Source organism: Carcharhinus amblyrhynchos, chromosome 6 (genome assembly GCF_965287045.1).
Source record: "Carcharhinus amblyrhynchos chromosome 6, sCarAmb.v2.hapA, whole genome shotgun sequence".
In the NCBI taxonomy this organism is placed as follows: Eukaryota; Metazoa; Chordata; class Chondrichthyes; order Carcharhiniformes; family Carcharhinidae; genus Carcharhinus; species Carcharhinus amblyrhynchos.
The window spans coordinates 76,948,700-76,969,178 of record NC_137329.1 but is presented as its reverse complement, the minus strand read 5'-3'; the positions used below and the strand labels follow the sequence as shown (position 1 = coordinate 76,969,178).

General features: G+C 41.9%; 1 protein-coding gene across 3 annotated transcripts in view; it reads right to left on the bottom strand.

The window, feature by feature from the left end:
* Positions 1–20,479, bottom strand: part of pdzrn4 (PDZ domain containing ring finger 4) — a 463,702-nt gene that overhangs the window by 130,792 nt on the left and 312,431 nt on the right. Inside the window, exon 1 of one of the 3 annotated variants that reach the window (XM_080190727.1) lies at positions 11,842–12,063. The exons of the other annotated variants lie outside the window; for them this stretch is intronic. Within the exon in view, the coding sequence (XP_080046853.1) occupies positions 11,842–11,910 (69 nt within the window). The 5' untranslated portion in view covers positions 11,911–12,063. Of the gene's footprint in view, positions 1–11,841; positions 12,064–20,479 lie in introns of those variants that run through there. 3 annotated transcript variants of the gene reach the window in all.

Below are 20,479 nucleotides of genomic sequence, written 5' to 3'. Positions count from 1 at the left end.
GAGCTGGTTTTAATCTTTAATAGACCAATCATTGTAAGTTTAATCTTTTATGGACCAGTCTGCACGTTAAACTCTTTTCAGGCAGGCAAGAGTCCTGTAAATCTTAACTTTAAATGTTATTTCGATTGTAAAATGAACTCGCAGCATCACCATCTATTCCCATCTGTTTGATATGTGAAGCGCATCATTCAAGCAAAATAGAATGAGACAGGTAGATGGATGGGTACATTCAACGCACATAGTCCAAGGTTATAAAACATTCCCAGTGGCACAGATGGAAAATAGACAAGTCATGCAACTGCCACACAATTCTCCAGCCAAGTGCAGGCTGTAGAGCAGGTCATTCAATGTGTTTGTTTGCTGTGCCTGTGTTTATTTTCAATTTCTTTCTTTGGTGTCTTGCTCTGCTGATTTCCATCATTTCTTTCTCATGTAAATAGTGCATTTTTTTTTGTTGTTGCAGAATTGCATCAGGCACACTGTCGTGTTCTCAAGATCACAGGCGGACAGGGGAGGTCATATCACTGCACGGTGTATGCAGTTCATAAATCTTTTGCGGCAGCTGGGGAAAATGGAGAATGCAAGAGAGAGAGAAAGAGAAAGGCAAGATTATCCTTTTGATTTACTGATTGAGAGCAGGCACATTTCTGATTGGCAGGTCAGTACAGAAGTCTCAGAACAGTGTGTCTGCACAATGGGGCCACGCTAGCTATTCAAAACAGATAAGAGATGTTTTGCTGGAGTTAGTGAGTTATGGAAGTTCTTTACCTCTCTCGCCCAACCCCACTTTGTGAGATCTGATATTCTGTCTGCTCTACACTCCTCCACGCACAGTCCAAAGGTGTGCAGGTTAGGTTGATTGGCCGTGCTAAATTGCCCCTTAGTGTTAGAGAGATTAACAGGATAAACATGTCGGTTTATGGAAATAGGGCCTGGGTGGGATTGTGGCCGGTGCAGACTCGATGGGTCAAATGGCTCTTCTGCACTGTAGGGTTTCTATGAAAATAGAAACTAGTGTACACTGGTACAGGTGAGAGTAATATTTTTGTGTCATTTTCTTCAGTCAGTTCTCAGCACTCCTGAAAGCATTAGTATGACCAACTTCAGCACCAATTTCATCTCATTAAACTGGGGAGAACTGCAGACATGGATGTTGGGCATTATACTTTCAACGTCACCTACTACGATGGTTTGCCTATTGGGTCTATAGTGATAAATACCCTCTCTTAGAATCTTAAGCAGAAGAGACTGAAATATTTTGCCTATATCAGGGAGCCCTGCAGGCCATGTGTAATGAGTAAACTGCACATTCCCAATAATTTGCATGAATCGCAAGTTGTTGATATGAGCAGACCTTGGTGTTCTGATATAGTTTTTATCCCAAGAACGAAGTTTCAAGAACAGCCACTTCCAAATCTGAAGGTTAGCTGTGTTTCGGCAAACCAAACAAGGAATCAGTCAGTTGCACCTACTTCAAGGCTGGATTCTGGGATTCATGGTATTAGATTTAATAGATTGAATTTTGAGTTTGGGTCACAGATTTCAGAAGGAAACGTTTGAAAATGTCCTTTAGCATAATGCTCTACTAACTATTGCTGCAAAGGCCATTATTCATTGCTTAACCTTAGTAGCACTCAAGAAGGTGGTGGCCAAAATTTATCCAGCATCACTAAGACAGATCATCAAGTCGTCATCACATTGTTGTTTGTACTGTGTACAAAATAGTTGCTGCATTTCATTCATTACAAACGTGACGGCATTTCTGAAGTATTTCATTGGCGGAGAAGAACTTTAGGAAACCCAGGGTCTTGAATGATGCTGTGTAAATGCGTGTCCTTTCTTTAATTATGGTTAAACATTCATTTTCAGGAGGTAGGCTATCAGAATAAAACCTCTCATGCAGGAGAAAAGTGGTGCCCTGAGGTGTGTGACAGATAATTGGAATTAGGGTAGAGAATAAACAAGGGACTAGACAGGAAGTGAGAGATAGGTTAAATGTGATTAAAAGCAAAGGGGCAAGTACAAAATTAGCTCAAGACATGAAAAAAGAATAGTAGCCATGATAGTTCCAGACTGGAAAATTTTATAGAGTGGCGCACTCCAGGGTTTGTAGTAAGAGCACTGACATGTATTAACATTGACTTGGCTATACAGGACTTAATTTCAAGGTTTGTATATGGCATAAAACTTAAAAATTTATATAATGGGGATATAGACATACAGGGAACGGGCAGACACATGGCAAATGAAGTTTAATGCAGAAGAGTGTGAAGTGATACATTCTGGTCAGAAGAATGAAGAAAAGGCATCATAAAATCTTTGGAATCTTAGGCAAGGTCAATTTATATTTTTAAGGCTGAGGTAGAGGATAGGTAGAATGTGGAGTTGATGCCACAATTAGATCAGCTATGATCTTACTGAATGGCAGAGCAAGTTCAAGAGGCCAAATGGCTTATTTCTGCTCCTAATTTGTTTGTTGGTAAAATGAATGGCATGCGTTTAAAGGGGTTGCAGGAACAAAGAGACGTGTATGTAAATTTTCAAAGATGGCAGGGCAAATTGAGAAAGTTGGTAACACAATATTTGGGGTCCTTGGCTTTATTAATAGAGATATATTGTTTAAAAAGTTATGCTAAACATTTCTAAAATACTGGTTAGGCCTCTGTTCAATTTTATGTACTACACTTGGAAGAATGTTAGCATCTTGCAGAGGGCGCTAAATGACACCAGAGATGAGGGAATTCAGGAATACTGGAAAATTTGGGATTCTCCTTGTGGAAGAAATGGTTAATAGATTTAACAGAATTGTTCAAAATCATGAAGGGTTTTCAAAGTTCCTCCTTATTTACTCTGCTTCCAGTGACAGATGGATTAAGTAGCAGAGGACATAATTTGAAGGTGATACACAAATAAACCAGAGACGAGTAGGAAGTATTTTGCATTGAGGATTGTGATTGGGAAAGCTCTTCCTGAAAGAATGGAAGCAGATTCAATAGAAAACTTCAAAAAGGAATTGAATAAATACTTGAAGGGAAAAAATTGTAGAAATACAGGACAAATTGAATGTTATGATCAGCTACAACCGTAATTAATGGCAGAGCAGGCTCCAAGGACCAAATAGCCTACTCCTGCTTCTAGTTTCTATGTGAATAGCAAAGGAGTCGGACTAATTGGATGCTCTTTTGAAGAATCAGTACAGGCATTATGCACAAAATGGCCTCTTTTTATACTGTACCATTCCCTAACTTTATAAATCTTACTGATTTGATGATAGATAATATCCAAATTAATTGCATCCCAAGTAGTAATTGCTCAATCATTCACAGTACAGTGCAAAGCAAGCAAGGTGAGGTGCTGCCACCAAAGAGATGTAATTTGTCTCCCATCTTACACTACAGCAACATCTCCAACTGCAATGCATTTACATGCAGCCAGCTACAGTCACCCATGCTTCTGCTTGTGAAGGAGTGAATGCTGAAGAAATCATGCCTCCCAAAGACAGTCCACTGCAGTATGAGATACTTCACTTCAGCCACCCTGAGAGGGTGATGACATTTAGGGGAGCAGAAACATTAAAACCTCCTTAAGCTTGCAGGAGCACAGTTACTACAACACATGCACAACGTGCAGCAATACAACAACTGAATTTTCTTCAACTTAAACAAGTATCTCACTCCACATCTCCATGTCCAAGAAAAACTCAGCACTGGGTGTAGGCAGGCTGTTAGATTTTAGGATGCTTTGCATTTGAGACTGGATCCCTGAAGTGGGAACTGCTACTTGTTCCAATACTAATGTTTCTCACCTTGAGAAGCAGATACAATCAAGTTAAGTAATTTGGTCTGGGAGTGGGGTGAAATAAGACGCAAAGTAACCTACTTTCCCACAATCTGATTAAAAAAAAAATCATTTAAAAAATGTTAAGAGGTTCCACATTTGAACTGACTGAAGATTTAACCTCCAAATTGCATTTCAATCAATCCAAAATAATGTGCTTTAAGAACTCCCCATAATAGCTGGACATGGTACCACATGATCAAATTCTTCACTGAAGAATCCTTTACTTCAGCACAAAGCATAGTCACACTTTAGCAGCCAACCTCCCTGAGTATCTCCAATGGCTGATTATAACATGGAGCAATCACACAATATTGATTATGACTAGTTGTCTTATTATGCTTATGCTGTCTCTTTCAAAGAGCTATCCAATTAATCCCATTCCCTTTCCCTCTGCCCAATAGCCGTATCAGTGTTATATTTTCAAGTACATCCAATTCCCTTTTGAAAGGTGCCATTGAAATTAGCTTAAATCACCCTTTCAGGGAATTACGTTTTGGACCATACTAGCCACACACTGAAAAAAACTTCCTCTTCTTTTGTCAAATTACTTAATTCTGCATCCTTTATCAAAACTCTTCATCATTTTGAATGCCTCTATTAAATCTATCCTTAGCCTTCCCTGCTCCAAGCGTAAGCATTCCAGTTTCTCTCATATTTCCACATGACTGAAGACCCCCATCCTCAGTACCATTCCAGTACGTCTCTTTCCTATCCTCTCCAGAGTCTTGGTATCCTCCAAAAGATCATGTATCCAAAAATTGGACAAAATACTCCAGCTGAAGCCAACTCAAAAAGGTTTAGCCTTGCTTTCTTGCTTCAACGTGAATTATACTGGACACTGAGGCTGCCAAAAATGGCACCGTCAGTACAGCCTGAAGAAAGTCCACATAAGTTTACCACACAACACCCTGCTGAAAATCATAGAGCTTTGCTTCTTTCTTCGAGCAGAATAAATAAATTTGCCTGTTTGCAAACACTGGGACCAAGTGTCAATCATACTGACACCTGGACCACAACATCAGGCTGAAACAGCCATTCATCTACACCATAGATAGATAAACTCAGATGCTTGAATGATTGGCAGATGGGCTTTTACTAACAATTATGCAGGTTTTAATCGCTGGTTCTCCCACTTAATTAAAAATTTAAAGTACATTTTGACAGAGGGAAAACTGCACATTTGACTTTCACCCTCATGATAGCAATTTAAAAATCAGATCTAAAAGTGCTTGCCAACTAACTTGGTGTGCATGACAAATGTATTTTTTCACCATCAGGTTACTTTTTGCCTTGCTAATTATGATAGATCTGGAGAGCAATACTGCAAAATTATGGACAAAAAAGGGAAGGGAAAGTGAGAGGGGTTAGGTTTCCCCCTAACTCCCACATGTAGATTTTTTTGGCAAGTAATGCACTTGCTAAAATCTAATCATTCAAAAGAGAACCATTTTTGATTTTGATGGACGTGTTTGTGACAGTAACCTTTCCTTAATTGCCTCCTGCACGGTTGAGAATGCCACAACGTCTTATTTACACAAAGCCCCACAAACTTCTGTCCTTTCCAAGCTCCACTGACTTCCTGTATCCCAGTGCATCAATTTTAGGGAATCCTGTTTGGCCTTTCAAAATCATCCCTGGTCGTCTTCCCCTCGCCCCACACCTTACTGAGCAATCTTCTCTAATCCCTTGTCTAGCCTTGGTGCCCCACTCCTTCAAAGCGAGATCATTGGCCTACCTTTGTTTCCTCAACCATGGTCAACCTTTCAGTTAAGATGTTTGTGGGGCTTTACTATTTCTCTTTATTTCACCAATCTATTCCCAACACATCGATTTCTCCATTAACCCTCCTGCCACCACCCCACACCACCCCCCCCCCCCCCCTTTTTCATTATTTCTTCAAAATCTTTCTGTAAAGTCTTCAGACAGTATTTCTCATTAGTAGAAATCCGTATTAATGCAAATGGTTCGCAATAGCCATTGAGTGTCAAGGATTCTTTCGAGATCTATTTGTTAATTCAAACAGACACTATTACTGTGGAGGCTATGCACATTGAAGTTGCTTTTCTCTATATTTTTGAATGGTGTCATTTCAGGGGAGTCACCCCTGAAATCTTGAAGAATGACCATCAACAACAACTTGCATTTATCCAGCATTTTTAATATATTAAACTATCACAAGGGATTCCACAAGAGCATTATCAGACAAAGTTTGACACCAAGCCACATCAGTAGATGTTACAATAGGTACGGTTTAAGGAATGTCTAAAAATTGGAAGAGCTTTGGGGATGAAATTGCAGAGCTTTTAGTCCAGATGATTGAAGTCACAATCAGGGACACACCAGAGGCCAGACTTGGAGAAATGAATAGTCTTCTGAGGTTTACAGGGATGGAGTGTATTACAGAGGTGGGAGGGGCAATCACATGGTATAGACAATTGTGACTAGGACACAAGGCAAGAATTTTTAATCTGAGGCAGTGTTAGATCTCGATTCAATGTAGGTTTTGTTAAGCACCGATGGTAAAAGGTAAGTGAGGATTGTGAGTTATGATACAGGGAGCAGTGCTCCAGGTAAACCGAAGTTGATAGAGAAAAATAAAAGTTTGTTTTTTTTGGTCATTGCCTTTCTTTCGAAAAGGTTCAACGCGTGTATAAACAGATTCACCCAAGCTGAATCAATTCCATTTCACACATCTTTAGTTGACACTCTTGTTGACATAAAAATGCCCCACCTCATTCTTCTGTGTGTTCCAAGTCTCATTCCAGATATTTGAACGTAAAATCCTGACTGAGGCGACAGTGCAGTATGGAGGAAATGCTGTGTATGTGAAGGTGCTGTTTTTCAGGTGAACGGTTAAAGCCCAATCCCATCTCCCCTCATAGATTCCAGTGAAGGATCTCATTGCACTATTTGCAAAGGAATGGGGGATTCTTCCTAGTGCCCTGACCAACACCTCAGCAAACATCACTAAAAAAGGTTATCTACTTAATAAAACATTGCTGTTAGTGGGATCTTGTCATATACAAATGCAACAGTCAATTTGTACATGACAACAGTGACTACATTTTTTTCCCGTAATTCATGAGATGTGGGCATTATTGGCAAAGTCAGTATTTGTTGCATATCCCTAATTATCTGTAAATTGCCGATTTCAGAGGCATTTAAGAATCACATTGCTGTGGGTCTAGAGTAAGAATAAGGACCAAGTAAGGATTGCAGATTTCCTTCCCTAAAGGACTTCAGTTTTTACAATAATTGTTTCATCTTCATCATTAGACTTTAAGTTCCATATTTTAATTGAATTCAAATTTCACCATCTACCATGGTAAAGCAGGACCCTGGGTCTCTGGATTACTAGTCCAGCGACACTATCACCAGGCCACTGCCCAGTTCTCACTTTCTAATTTCATCACATGGAAAGGGTTTTTGAATATGCTGTGGTAATGAAAGGTACTATAGAAATGCACGTCTTTCTTTCTGCCCTCTGTTTTTAGACTGGGCAAATGTGCAGCAGGGAAAAGCACAAAAAAGGAGGCAAGGGATCAGGTCTCATTCCCACATGGCTGGCTAGCTCAACACTGGCACCTGCTAGTAAATTCACTGTGCATCAAATGGGGGAATCGTGTGCGTTGGAAGGAAGAAGTTGGTAAGAAAGAGGCATACCCCAAAATAAACTGGGATATTTAAATAAAAACACATGATTTAAATCCAAAACTGCAGTTTGGCAAGGAATCCATGCTTCCAGCAGCAGGAGAAAATGTTGCACAAAGTGGAAAGGGGAAAAACAGCTTAATTTTAACAGGCATTGTGCTGTTACAATGACACAAATGCACCAATCACTCATAAGGGACCATGTAAACACATTGTGGTTCATTTATTTAGATTAAGTACGTGGGAATATTTATACATATGTAGAAAGCTGAAGACATCAGCAGTAAAGCTGTATGTGCTGTGTTCTGCTCATGGGCCAAAGTGAAATTGAGAGTGGACCACACAACACACCTCCCTTTGAACGTCATAATGCTATTCCTTAAAGGTAAATTACCAACAGGTTGAGTTGCAAACACTTTCAGTTTAAATAGACATGGTGATCACTGTGACAGAAGGAGCTTCCCTCAATTCCCTCCTCACACAAAACCTTGCTCTCAGATCACTGAGAATTTGGGGACAACAAACACAAAATAACCCAACCAGAAAGGGAGATGGCCAATCTTACTTTCTAATAATCTTTAGTAATGATCATTACAATGAAAGGCACAATGTAATCAGAAGGAATTTCTCACACCACTGCCAAGTTGCACCCGGCTCTTGACTTAGATTTCCTCTACCCTTTGGTTTTGTCTGCACGTTGGAGAAATTGGGACCTTTTTAGGAGAAAAGGCAGCTAGGAGGAGATTTGATAGAAGTATGCAAAATCATGAAGAATCTGGACACAATAGACACGGAGAAACTGTTGCCACTTGTGAAACAATTGAAAACAAGGGGGCACAGATTTAAAGTAATTGGCAAAAGAAGCAAAAGTGATAGAAGACACAACTTTTTCACGTAGCATGTGGTTAAGGTCTGGAATACACTGCCTGAGTGCATGTGATAAAGGCAGGTTTCGGCTCTTCCAAAAGGAAATGATGATGTGGAGATGTAGGCGTTGGATTGGGGTGGACACAGTAATAGCACTCACAATATCAGATTAAAGTCCAACAGGTTTATTTGGAATCACGGGCTTTTGGAGCGCCGCTCCTTCACCAATGAACCTGTTGGACTGTAACCTGGTTTGTGAGACTTCTTAAAAGGAAACGAGACTGCTATTTGAAAAGGAAAAATGTGCAGGGTTAACGCGAGAAGGAAGGGAGGGAGGGGGAACGGCCCTGGGCGAATTGTTCATTCGTACCGGCTGGCGCAGACACCATGGGATGAATGACCGCCTTTTCCGAGCTGTACCAATGCTGCAATTGCACAAACGGCTGCAAGCCTGGCAGTAACGGAGCGGATCCCTTTAAAGCCAAGTCTCTTTAACCAGTGCCGCTTGCTGACTGGGGGGCGGGGGATGTTGGCACCGGACCACTCGATTAAACACACGTTCTTTGTCAGAGGCACTAAACAACCGTGCATAATCGCGGCGGCTGAAACACAGGCTGCCGCGGGGGGCAGAGCTAGTGTCGCAAGTCGGATAGCTGCAAAGCCTTGATATCATATCTGGCCCTTCCTTACAACAATAGAGCTCGGTGGGGAGAAAGCACAGAGAGAGAGAAGCTGTGAGCCGAGTCAAATTACTGTACAGAGAGTTAATGCTCCTGGCTCCCAGATATTAATAGTTACCATAAATACAGAGGGTGTCCCCACTTCACCTGAGCAAACGCATGTTTACGCAGGTGCTGACATTGACAGTACAGCGGCAATTTCACTTCAGAAACGTGACGCTCCAAACATTAACTCCTTTCTCTATCCATGAGAGAGTCTGAGCTGCTCAGGTTTTACATCCTTTATTATTTTGCTGCCTTGTATTATTACCACGCAGCTCCGATCCACTGCATCTCTATAATTAACAAAATAATTAATAGCCACATGCATCCCGCATAAGTAATGCAAAGTGCCGTCTTATTTATGATACCGATAAATATCAAACCCGCTCACACTTCTTGCACATTCAGATAATGCTGGAGAAATACAGCGCGTCTGACCAGCTTGGACTTCTGAACATTTACACCGCACTTTTCCCTCCAATTTCACTCTAGCGACTAATCTTTTCCCGAAACCCTTCCAAGACCGGGATAGAGTTTTCTTGCTTTTCATTAATGCGTCGAATTATTTGATAAAACGGCTAATGAAGCTTTGATCACCACCACACACACAGGTCCCACTCAAGGCATAAAATGGGGAGGACAGAAAGGCGGCAGGCGGCACTGTTGTGTGGAAGAGCCAAGGGCTAAGGCACATGCAGCAGGTAGCGGAGGAAGCTCCCCCCCGCGCAATCCCCTCATCTCTCCACCATCACTGACCTACAACCGAGCACAGCAATCCCACGGTGAGCAGGAGAGTGAGCTGCTTCCCCGCTAGATGGTCTTAGCTGGACATCAGCACTCATTACATTGCAGACCTCTGATTAACACCGAGACAAAAGTAGCCCACTACTTCATGAAGGGCAACTTAGCAGGTGTTTTAAACAAAGCAACTTCAATGCTTCTCAAAGAAACTGAACTCTCAATATTTTGGACGAGAGCCCTCTGTATCTGCAGTGAGTAAAATGCAACATCCTGAAGGATTTATTTGCCTAGAATTAGGAAAAATGCAATATTTTAAGTTCTCTATCTTACAATCTTCAAAATGCGTGACTCCCAATTATGTCTCTCGCTGGGATTCTATACGATTTCTTAAATGGGATATCCAGTGGGATTTCTATTAGTAATTGGTGAATGGAACTTCTAAGACACGCTTCCGTTTCGTTTGCTTGCATTCAGTGGTCAGTTTTTAAAAAGTCCATTACAGATAAGCCTGTCTTATGATTACTTAAAAGCTGCAACATTGGCTCGGTGCATACTATAGGAAGGCAACTCACTTCATTCCTGTTAGAAAATAAGACATTTATGTTAAGGGGGCTGTGGTGTATCTCAGTCCAAGTGAACACTTTCATTGGAAATATTAGTCATTCAAGTGATTTTCTCCATCACTTTGTTGAATAGCAACTTTTCTGGATCGCATTATCCCATTGGTAGTCACCGCCATTTGTGGAAATCTAGTTAAATTCGGAATAAGCTAGATTTGAACGAGGCAGCTTAATATTGGAGCTGAGATAAGAATGCATCATCTCTTTAGAAGCAGAGGGAGTTTCAGGGACTATCAGGGACTATTCAATGATAACCTGTTAGGCGCTTGAGTCAGCGAGGCTAGGCGGTCAGCACCTCTGCTTCATACTTGCAGCATTTCTCGTACATAACATAAGAACATAAGAAATAGGAGCAGGAGTAGGCCATCCAGCCCTTCGAGCCTGCCCGTATTGCCACCCCCCACCCACAACAACTTACATTTATATAGCGCCCTTTCAGCGTAACACAACGCAACAAGGCGCAGTGTGATCATTCGCCGAATCTGTCCCCGTTAAGATCCCCATACATCGAAGTCAGGGCTAGCGTGCCAAAATGTTGCCTCTAAATTGCCCACTGGCTGAACCTGATTTAGGCTGAGCTTCAGAATCAATGTAAAGCTAAATGCTGCTGTGGCATGGCGTGTTACAGCACAGGTACAGGCCATTCAGCTCAACAGGTCTGTACTAGTGCTTATGATTCACGCCAGCCTCCTGCCTTGTTTCATCCAACCCATCATCTCTATCGCATGTGTACCTGTCCACATTCCCATGAAATGGATCTGTTATTCGGCTCAACCGCCGCGTGATGCCGAGTTCTAGCTACCACTCTAGGTGAAGAAGTTTCTCCTGAACTCCTTATTAGTGGCTCTCATTATACTTCCCAGTTTCGAATTCCCTTATCTACCCTCTCAGTCCCCCTTCCCAATTTTAAAGATCAGGTCCCTGACCCTAGCCTGTTCAGTCTTCCCTGATGGTTTAAACTTGGCACCAATGTCTGTCAGGATTGCTCCGAGGGTACAGTACAGAATGAAAGTAGTTTCAAAGTTGTCCAACCCACAGCGCACAAGGGGATTCAAGTGTCAACAGCAACAAACTTGCATGGAACTCCAGAAGAATTTCTTAGTAACTCTGTCAGTCAGATAGGTTTGAAACACAAGAAAATGCTGCCTCACAATTAAGCACTTGAGCCTCTGTTAAATAGCGATTGTTAACCAGAAATGAAGGGGAATCATAGGTTGATTATTGGTCATCAGTTGTTAGATGCAGGTGCACAAATCCATAAAGAAATCGTGTTTAAAAGAAAACAACAAAGCTGGAGAGGGGAACAGTGAACCCTCAAAATTAAACAGAATATCTTCTCATTTCTTACTCGTTCCTACATTCTGGAGCAAAGCCCTGGGTGCTTTCCTGCTCCAACTCACCTGTGAAACTTCATAGAGTAATTTGTAGTGCTCGTCCCTCTTCTGTAAAGTGCACAGATTGCAGCCCATTCTAAGTCAGCCGCCAGCCCACCGTCCACTTTTGTTTTGCCCAGAGCTGAGAGGGACTTGCACTGACGGGGAAATCACCCTCCAGACCTGACTGCCGTCTCTCATCAGTCACCAAGAGCCGTCCTCACAATAAACATAACACAGGCACTGTTAGATGTGGCACTTGGCTAGGGGGATGGGGGATGGAGGTTGGGGGCTGAGAGGGAGGGGGGTGTCTTGGAAATGAGCAGCAGGATTCGTGGTTGTTTCCTTGTCGGTATCTCACACACAGTTTTGATTCAGTTCAAAGCAACACACTCCCCCTGTCTTTGCTTCAGTGCACATGACTACACAGATTCCAACTCATGCATATTAATAAGGGCTTCATTGATTATTTATGACACGTCGTGATGGTGGGGAAGGACGTCTCTGCTCATGACAGATGAATATCCACTAATTAGGAAGCAAATATATTGTAATACAATTTTTAAAAAATACATACACTGCTTTGTTCAACAAACTCTCCGAGTTATTACATTATTACTCAAAATATGTTAAAACTAGTGATTAGACAATCATATTTCTACAAAGGTTTTTGCAGGAATTTACACCCTGGTCCCATTTCAAAGGGCAATGCGAAATCCTTCATTTTTACAAGTTTACATGACTGAGGAGCTCGTCAAATCTGGGGCATTGCAGCTGGAATTCCTGCTAGGAATCACAACAGGCTTTCAACAGAAACACGAACTCAGATAAAAGCCCAAAGTCCACATGGTGAGAGTGTCCAACTGTTCTGGGAATCAAGAATGGAAACTCTCTCGACCCAAGTGGTGTGTCTCCGTTCAAACTCTCTCTCTCTCTTCTCGTCTAAAAACTGAGTTTTCTTAATTGGTCTTAATCACAAGCAAATTTGGTCTCATGTCGAGCAACACCGACACAACACCAAAGACAAGAGTGGCAAGTACATCAAGAATCATCTGTTGCCTATCAGCCCTCACCCCCTGGGACACGCTAATCCGATTTTCCAGGCCTTAGTGTTACTTAACTGTCTGGAGGAGAGCCGAGAGGCGACCTACGTGGAAGTATTTCTCACCACGGATGCCCCGTGACTGCCTACATGGCCGGCTGTGTGCCAATGAGACTATCCCTAAAGCAGCTTTGTAAATGCAGATGAGCTGAAGAGACACGGATTAAACTTGATCCACTTGGCACTCACTGCCTGAGTTAACGGTGCCAAAGCGGCACTTGCACTCCCAAGCGAGTCTGCTGTCCAACAAGCGTCCCAGGGTTAAATTACTGATCAGAAAATCGCTCTTTAAAACACACACGATTATTGTGGATAAAAAGCTGACTGCTTCGAGGCCACCCAGTGCTTCACGCTGCTTCTGTATTCGAATAACCTGTTAGCGACCAAAGAAAGTGTCAGAAATTAACTCCGCCCCCCTCCTCGCAACTTTGAGGCTATTTAGCAGCCAACATGTCCCACTCCCAGTGCTGAAACAGAGGTTATTGCCTCTGACTACAGGTAGATAGTCCACAAGAAACCGAGTGAGTGACATATATACATCTGGAGGCTGGGGGATGGGTACTACTACTCCCCATCAAGCATGGGGAAAGATGAGGGGGAAGCTCCCCAGTCTACCTCAGCCCCAGCAGGAATTGTACCAACATTACTGGCATTATCCTGAACCAGGAGCCATCTTGCCAACTGAACTCCCTCCACACACCCACTTATTGGCCTAAGAGTCCTCACCCACCCAAGCTGGCATTTCTGGCCATTACTGCAGAGAGCGCACCCATCAGAGTAAGGATTGGCAAATGGAAAGTACCTGGCAGGGGAAGAGAAGGAGTCAAGGACAAAGCTCATGTGAGTGAGAAGGGCAGGCAGCAGTGCAGAGAGAGGGATGGGGGAATGGAATGCAATAAAGGGGATAGGGAAGAATTGGCAATGTAGACATGGAAGAATTAATACAGGGTGAGGAGGAAAGGAAACAGAAAGAAGGAGCAGCACTTGGGAGCTGGGGGAGAAAGGAGAATGCTAGATGAACCAGTTGTGGATGCCAAATGGATGGGAAGAGTCTGAAACACTGTGGAGTGGGTAGTGATGGCACCAGACAGAACCAGGAGGGTTGAAAAAAGAGAACAAGTGCATGAAAAAGTGAACGGTTAGTTGGGCTACAGTATCTTTCTGAGGTGGTCACAAAGCTGGAAGTGGGAGAATGATTATTGAAGTAACATTTGGAAAGGGACAGTGGCTATGTTGGGAATTTATAAGCCATTTCCCCCCCTGTTTTGAACTAAAAAATGTCACTATTAGGATTTCCCCTTTAAAACCTTTCAACTTGTGTGTTTTCTCTGCAATGCAACTTGAATGATAGAGAAATTTACAGCCTGAAGGGTAAAATTACACAAGAGTTAATTTTTACATTTCCAGGCAGTTTTTGAGTTGTCAGCTTTTTGGGAAATGAGTCATTTTTTGAAATGAAACTATTGATCAGCTGTTGAGTTTTTCTAATTGACAAGAATACTTTGGAGATGTCAGAAAATTAATCTAAAATGATCAGACTGATGTGACCATCACAAGATGAATTATTCTGCACCATTTATATCGCACTTTCCAAGATCTTGGGATGTCCGAATGTGCTTTCCAACAAATAAAACACTTGTGAAGTACATTCATTACTACAGTGTAGGAAACATGACAGTTAAATCGTGGACAATATGATTCACATTCAGCAATGTGATCATTGCCAGCAAATGGATTTTACTGATGTTGGTTGAGGGATAAATATGGTGTTGAGAGACTTCTTACTGTACTTACCCCAATCCAACGTCTGCATCTCCACATTATGGATAAATATTGGCCAGCACGCAATGGAAAACCCTCCTGCTCTTCTTTGAATAGTGCATGGGATTTTTTACATACAAGGGTAGATCAGGCCTCTATTTATCATTAATCTGAAAGACAGTATCTCTGAAAGCGAGACACTGTCTGAACACTGGAATATCAGCTGAAACCATGCGCTCATCTTCCAGAAGGGGACTTGAATCTGCAACCTTCTGATTCAGATAAGAGTGCCACCATTTGAGTGTTTCAGTAATTACTGACAAATAAATGTTACTAGAATAGAATGCAAATGATTTAAATGCAAATATGGGTTCATGGCTGTTCACATAATTGTTACAGCGCAGGAGACCATTTGGCCCATTGTGTTTGCACTGGCTCTCCAAAAACGTATCAATGCTTAGTGCCATTCTTCTGCCATTTCCCTATATCCCTGCATATTGTTTCTTCACCTGTATACTTCACATTCTCCATCAGACTGAAGTTGATCGGATGAAGAGTGGTGAAAATGTAAATAATATTTTTGAAGTACTTTTGTCAGTCAAGAAAATATCTCTTATGCAAACACTGAAAAATTTCAATTTGGTCACTTAAAAACTACTTTCAACTGCTGATTATATTACAGAATAGCTCTTCATTTACATAACAATGTGTGCAAAGAACTTTATACCTGCAGTAATTTACAGTGCCAGGAAGTCAACAAGTTTCAAATTGTAGATTTTGAACTCAATCACAGATCTGGAAAGTCCCCAGCACCTGCAGACGTTTACACAACAGATGTCAGTTCACCTCACCACCACATAAGCAGCTGCTTTTATTTTCCTTTTTTTTCCCTGAGGCTCCTTGTTCTTCCTTATAATTATTGTATAGATAGATTTCTAAATTGACTTCTTTCCTCCCATGCACCATTTTGATTTACTTTGTACTTGACAACTTTTGTTGATTGAGGCTGCCTCCTGGCAAAGGAGGTGATACATTAAACGTGACCCCACTTGAAGGGCAATATTGTACATTGGCAGGTGCGGAGGCAACGAAAGGTACAACGTAAATGTGAATTTTATCTTTCTTTATATAATGTATCCTTTGATAGTTCTCCTCAAGCAAGGCCAGCAGGAGCCCTCATCATGGAAGGGCTCACTGGACCCCCTCTGTCAACTCCAGCATTGCTGGCAAGTGTTGCATGAAACAACGTAGACCACAATGGTCAAATAGCGTGTCACTGTTCACTGTCAAAATTGAAAATGGATGAGAGAGCTGACAAATACTTGGAAGTGGTGAAAGCAGAGTCAGAACCTCTGGGAGAGTAGGAGACGAGAGAAAACTGCTGAGGAAAATAGGACATCATGGTGGCACAGTGGTTAACACTGCTGCCTCAGCTCCAGGGACCCAAGTTCAATTCTGGCCTCAATTCACCATCTGTTTGGAGTTTACACATTCTCTCTATGACTGCGTGGGTTTCCTCCCACAGTCCAAAGATATGCAGGTTAGGTGGACTGGCCATACTAAAGTGCCTTTTAGTGTCCAAAGATTTGTAGATTGGGGGGGGGGGGGGGGGGGGGGGGGGAAATAGCAGGGGATAGGGCAGGCGGCATGGGTAAAATGCTTTGTCAGATAGTTAGTGCAGACATGATGGGCTGACTGGCCTCCTTCTGCACTGTAGGAATTCTGTGAAAATACAGAGAATTCCAGCTTCTATTTGCAGTTGAATTTTTAATTGGAGAATTTCTGCAGATGCATCCTCTTTAAATAAAAGAACAGAAATCCCCAAATCCCACCTGTGGTATTGTAATTTGAGCAGCACTGTACAATCTGAATTGCTATCATGACTAACATTTATTTTCTATCTTTTTAAAAGAGTTAGTGTGGTTGTTGCGGCACACCTTTATCTCTCCATCATTCTGTACTTTCTCCCTAACTGAGGGTGAATAAAATTAGGTAGTTCAACTAATTAAATACAGTGGTGCTCTATTTCAGATACACAATTCCAGCACTCTCTTCCCCTTCACCCCTCAGGGTTTATCCTGTAAGTAATTGTGCAAGGATATAGGGGGTCAAGTAAAATGGAATTAATACAGGAACATTGGGTTAAAAGTTACTTTACATAAATTCACAGTAAGACATGTTTTGACAGGAGTCAAAACTAGCCTTCAAAAACAGCAAGGTTAACTCCCTTTACAACGATGTGAATTCACTGATAAGAAATATATACGATGTATTAAAAATGGTATTTCATGGTTCATGCCATTACATTAGCACATACAATGCTATCCTGGGATGCAAGTCAGTATGGAGAAATTTTCCATGGCTTGTGACAACTTTGGACTCACTATCAACATTAAAAAAACTGAAGTCATGCAGCAGCCTGCTCCTCATACACCGTACACAGAACCCATAATCACAATCAAAGGGCAGAAACTGCAGGCAGTGGACCAGTTCACTTATCTTGGAGCACCCTCTCCCAAGCAGTGACTATTGATACAGGAGTTAACTGCAGAATAGCAAAGGCAAGTTCTGCTTTCGGTAGACTGCGTTCCACTGTATGGGAACGTCGAGGAATCAGCCCAGCAACAAAACTGAAGGTCTGCAGTGCCGTGGTACTCACTACCCTTCTGTATGCCTGTGAAACGTGGACTGTGTATCGAAGGCATGCAAGACAGCTCAATCATTTCCACATGACTTATCTTTGCAGAATATTATGCATCCGTTGGCAAGACAAAGTACCAGACACTGAAGTTCTCTCTAGAGCAAGCCTACCATCAGTTCACGCGCTGCTGATGAGAGCACAGAACCGGTGGGCAGGTCATGTCATCTGTGTGTCAGACGAGCGCATACTCAAGCAGCTCCTTTTTGGGGAACTCTCTGCTGGAAGACGCTCGCATGGAGGGCAGAAGAAACGTTTCAAAGACACACTCAAGGCCTCCCTGAAGTCGCTTGACATTGACACAACCACCTAGGAAATGCTGGCACAAAACCGCCCTATCTGGCGTACCTCATCCACAAAGGCTGTCAAGCTCACGAAGCAAGGTGTATTGCTGAAGACAAGTTAAGCACGAGCTGCACAAGTCCAGAGCCACCAGTGCAACAATTACAGGATCTACACAAGTCTGTCCAATATATGCCAGGACATTCCGTGCCCAAATTGGCCTGGTCAGTCATCTTCGGACAAACCGCAACCAGCCTCAAAATGACTAATGGTGTCGAGGTCCTTATCGATGATGATGGACGACGAACAACAACAACAACAACAATGCTATCCATGATAATTAAACCACAATCAGATAAAAGAATGCTCAGCCTTATTATCTTGCTGGACACTCTGCCCTCACTATACAACATTGACCAACATGACAGTGGCATAAAGTCCAGTGTACAGGAATAAATTCAAAACAACTTTTCCTAGAAATTAAACACCCTCATTATAATATGTGGTCCTTCCACCAAATATAGAATACTAATTATGGTGGTCTATTATTCATCAAATGCATACTTTTCATGTAACCATTAATTATACAACCCCAAAGTTTACTGTAAATACATCAACCCAAACTCAAATCTTCAGATTCATTAGATTCTCATAGATATCTTCAGGCCCATTCTGAATCTCACATACTGGGGATTATGATAGCATTACTTCAATATTTGATGGATATCCTTACTTTGAAATCTATAACAAGAGTCTAATAGAAATATGGGCTAGTTATCTTTTCAGGATTTATCTAGCTTGCAATTTATACCTTTTGTATAACCACCACAATTGCAAGCTTTCATATTATAATAAATTTGTGCGTGCTTAAATCTTTAATCATTTCATTTAGAATTCTGTATCAAAGAGTCACAAACCACACCCTCCCCCCAATTCCCATTCTCTTGTGGTGAGAGAACATTTTCTCAGGAGTTTCACCCAGACTCTTCTAATGTCCAGGAAATGACAATCTATTTAAGAAATAGTTGTAAAAAATCCATCAAGGAGAAGGTAATAATTCTGGATGGTTTCAATCCCTCATTTGAAGGTCACACAGGTCACATAGGTCACATAAACCAGTCACATGTCCTTGGGTCGAGCTCTCTCCGACTGAAGTTGAAGAGAATTAAACAAAAGGTACATCAGGCCATGAATAAACTTCAAATATCAATAGGGGTTGTAATACGCCACAACTGAACCATACAGACTCCAGGCCTGACTTTGACTGAATTGGTCAATCTTAGCTGAGATTGAGAGTGCGGGATCTTCAATGCACCCAACTGAGGGAAAGGATAAATTAACTTTGACAGGTTTCCACTTTTGATTACTACCCAGCTGCTCCAATGGAAAGTAACATGAGCCTTTACTCAGTGGGTAGGATTTTCACCTCAGGTTAGAAAGTTGTCGGTCCGATTCTCTAGAGACTTGAGCAACTATTCCAGGCTGATACGCAGTACAGAGGGAGTGCTGTACTGTCAGAGCTGCCATTTCTTGGATGAGATGTTAAATTGAGGCCTTCTAATACATATGAAAAACGGTACTGTGTACAGTTCTGGTCACCTTACTATAGAAAGGATATTATTAACTAGAAAGAGTGCAGAAAAGATACATTAGGATGCTACCGGGAGTTGTGGTTTGAGTTATAAGGAGAGGCTGGATACATTGGGACTTTTTCCTCTGGACCATAGAAGGCTGAGGGGTGATCTTATAGAGGTCTATAAAATAAAGAGGGGCATAGATCAGCTAGATATCAATGTCTTTTCCCAAAGGTAAGAGAGTATAAAACTAGAGGCTAAAGGTTTAAGTTGAGAGGGCAGAGATATTAAAGGGTCCAAAGGCAATTTTTTCACACAGAAGGTGGTGAGTGTCTGGAACAAGCTCCCAGAGGTAGTAGTAGAGATGGGCACAATTTTGTCTTTTAAAAAGCATTTAGACAGTTACGCGGGTAAGATGGGTACAGAGGGATATGGGCTAAACACGGCAATTGGGACTAGCTTAGGGGTTAAAAAAGGGCAGCATGGACAAGTTGGGCTGAATGGCCTGTTTCCAAGCTGTAAACCTCCATGACTCTATGAGAACGTGACATTTTGAAGAAGAGCAGGTTCATGAGTTCTACGCTGATGTCCTGACCAATATTTATCCCTCCGTCAAAATCAGTAGAAACGGTGGTTACTTACTACATTGCTGTTTGTAGGACACTGCTGTGTGAAAATTGGCTGCCTTATTTCTTACATTACAATACTGACAACACTTCAAGTACTTGAAAGGCTGTGGAAGGCTTTGGGACATCCTAAGGATGGAATTTTATAGCCCCGACATTGGCGGGCATCACTGCAGGCAGGCTGGACAGGAAAAGTCAACAGAAAAAGCCTAAAGATTGTCTCTATTTTTCTTTATTGGAAAGTGTAATCCATCGACAGGTTAAATCCAACAGTTGGTGAAGATGTAAGTTTGATACTAATAGGCCATCAGCTTCATTTCAGGCTGTGGGCTGCTGCTGCAAAGCAGCTGAACCAAATTTACTTGTCATCAACATAGAGGAGCTTAGCTGAACATCCTGTCCCCAGCTGTAGAACACGCGATAGATGTTGCATGCTTGTCAGTTTTCATCTTGTTCAATGGTACTACTATAATGTAAGTGACAGAAAATGCTGAAATAGTGTATGTTAATTCTGATTCCAATCATTTCAAGAAAGCTCATCATAAACAGGAGTGACGGTTCTTGACATCATCTCGGGTTGGGTCCATTCATGTCTAAAATGTGCAATCTATCACCATTGGGT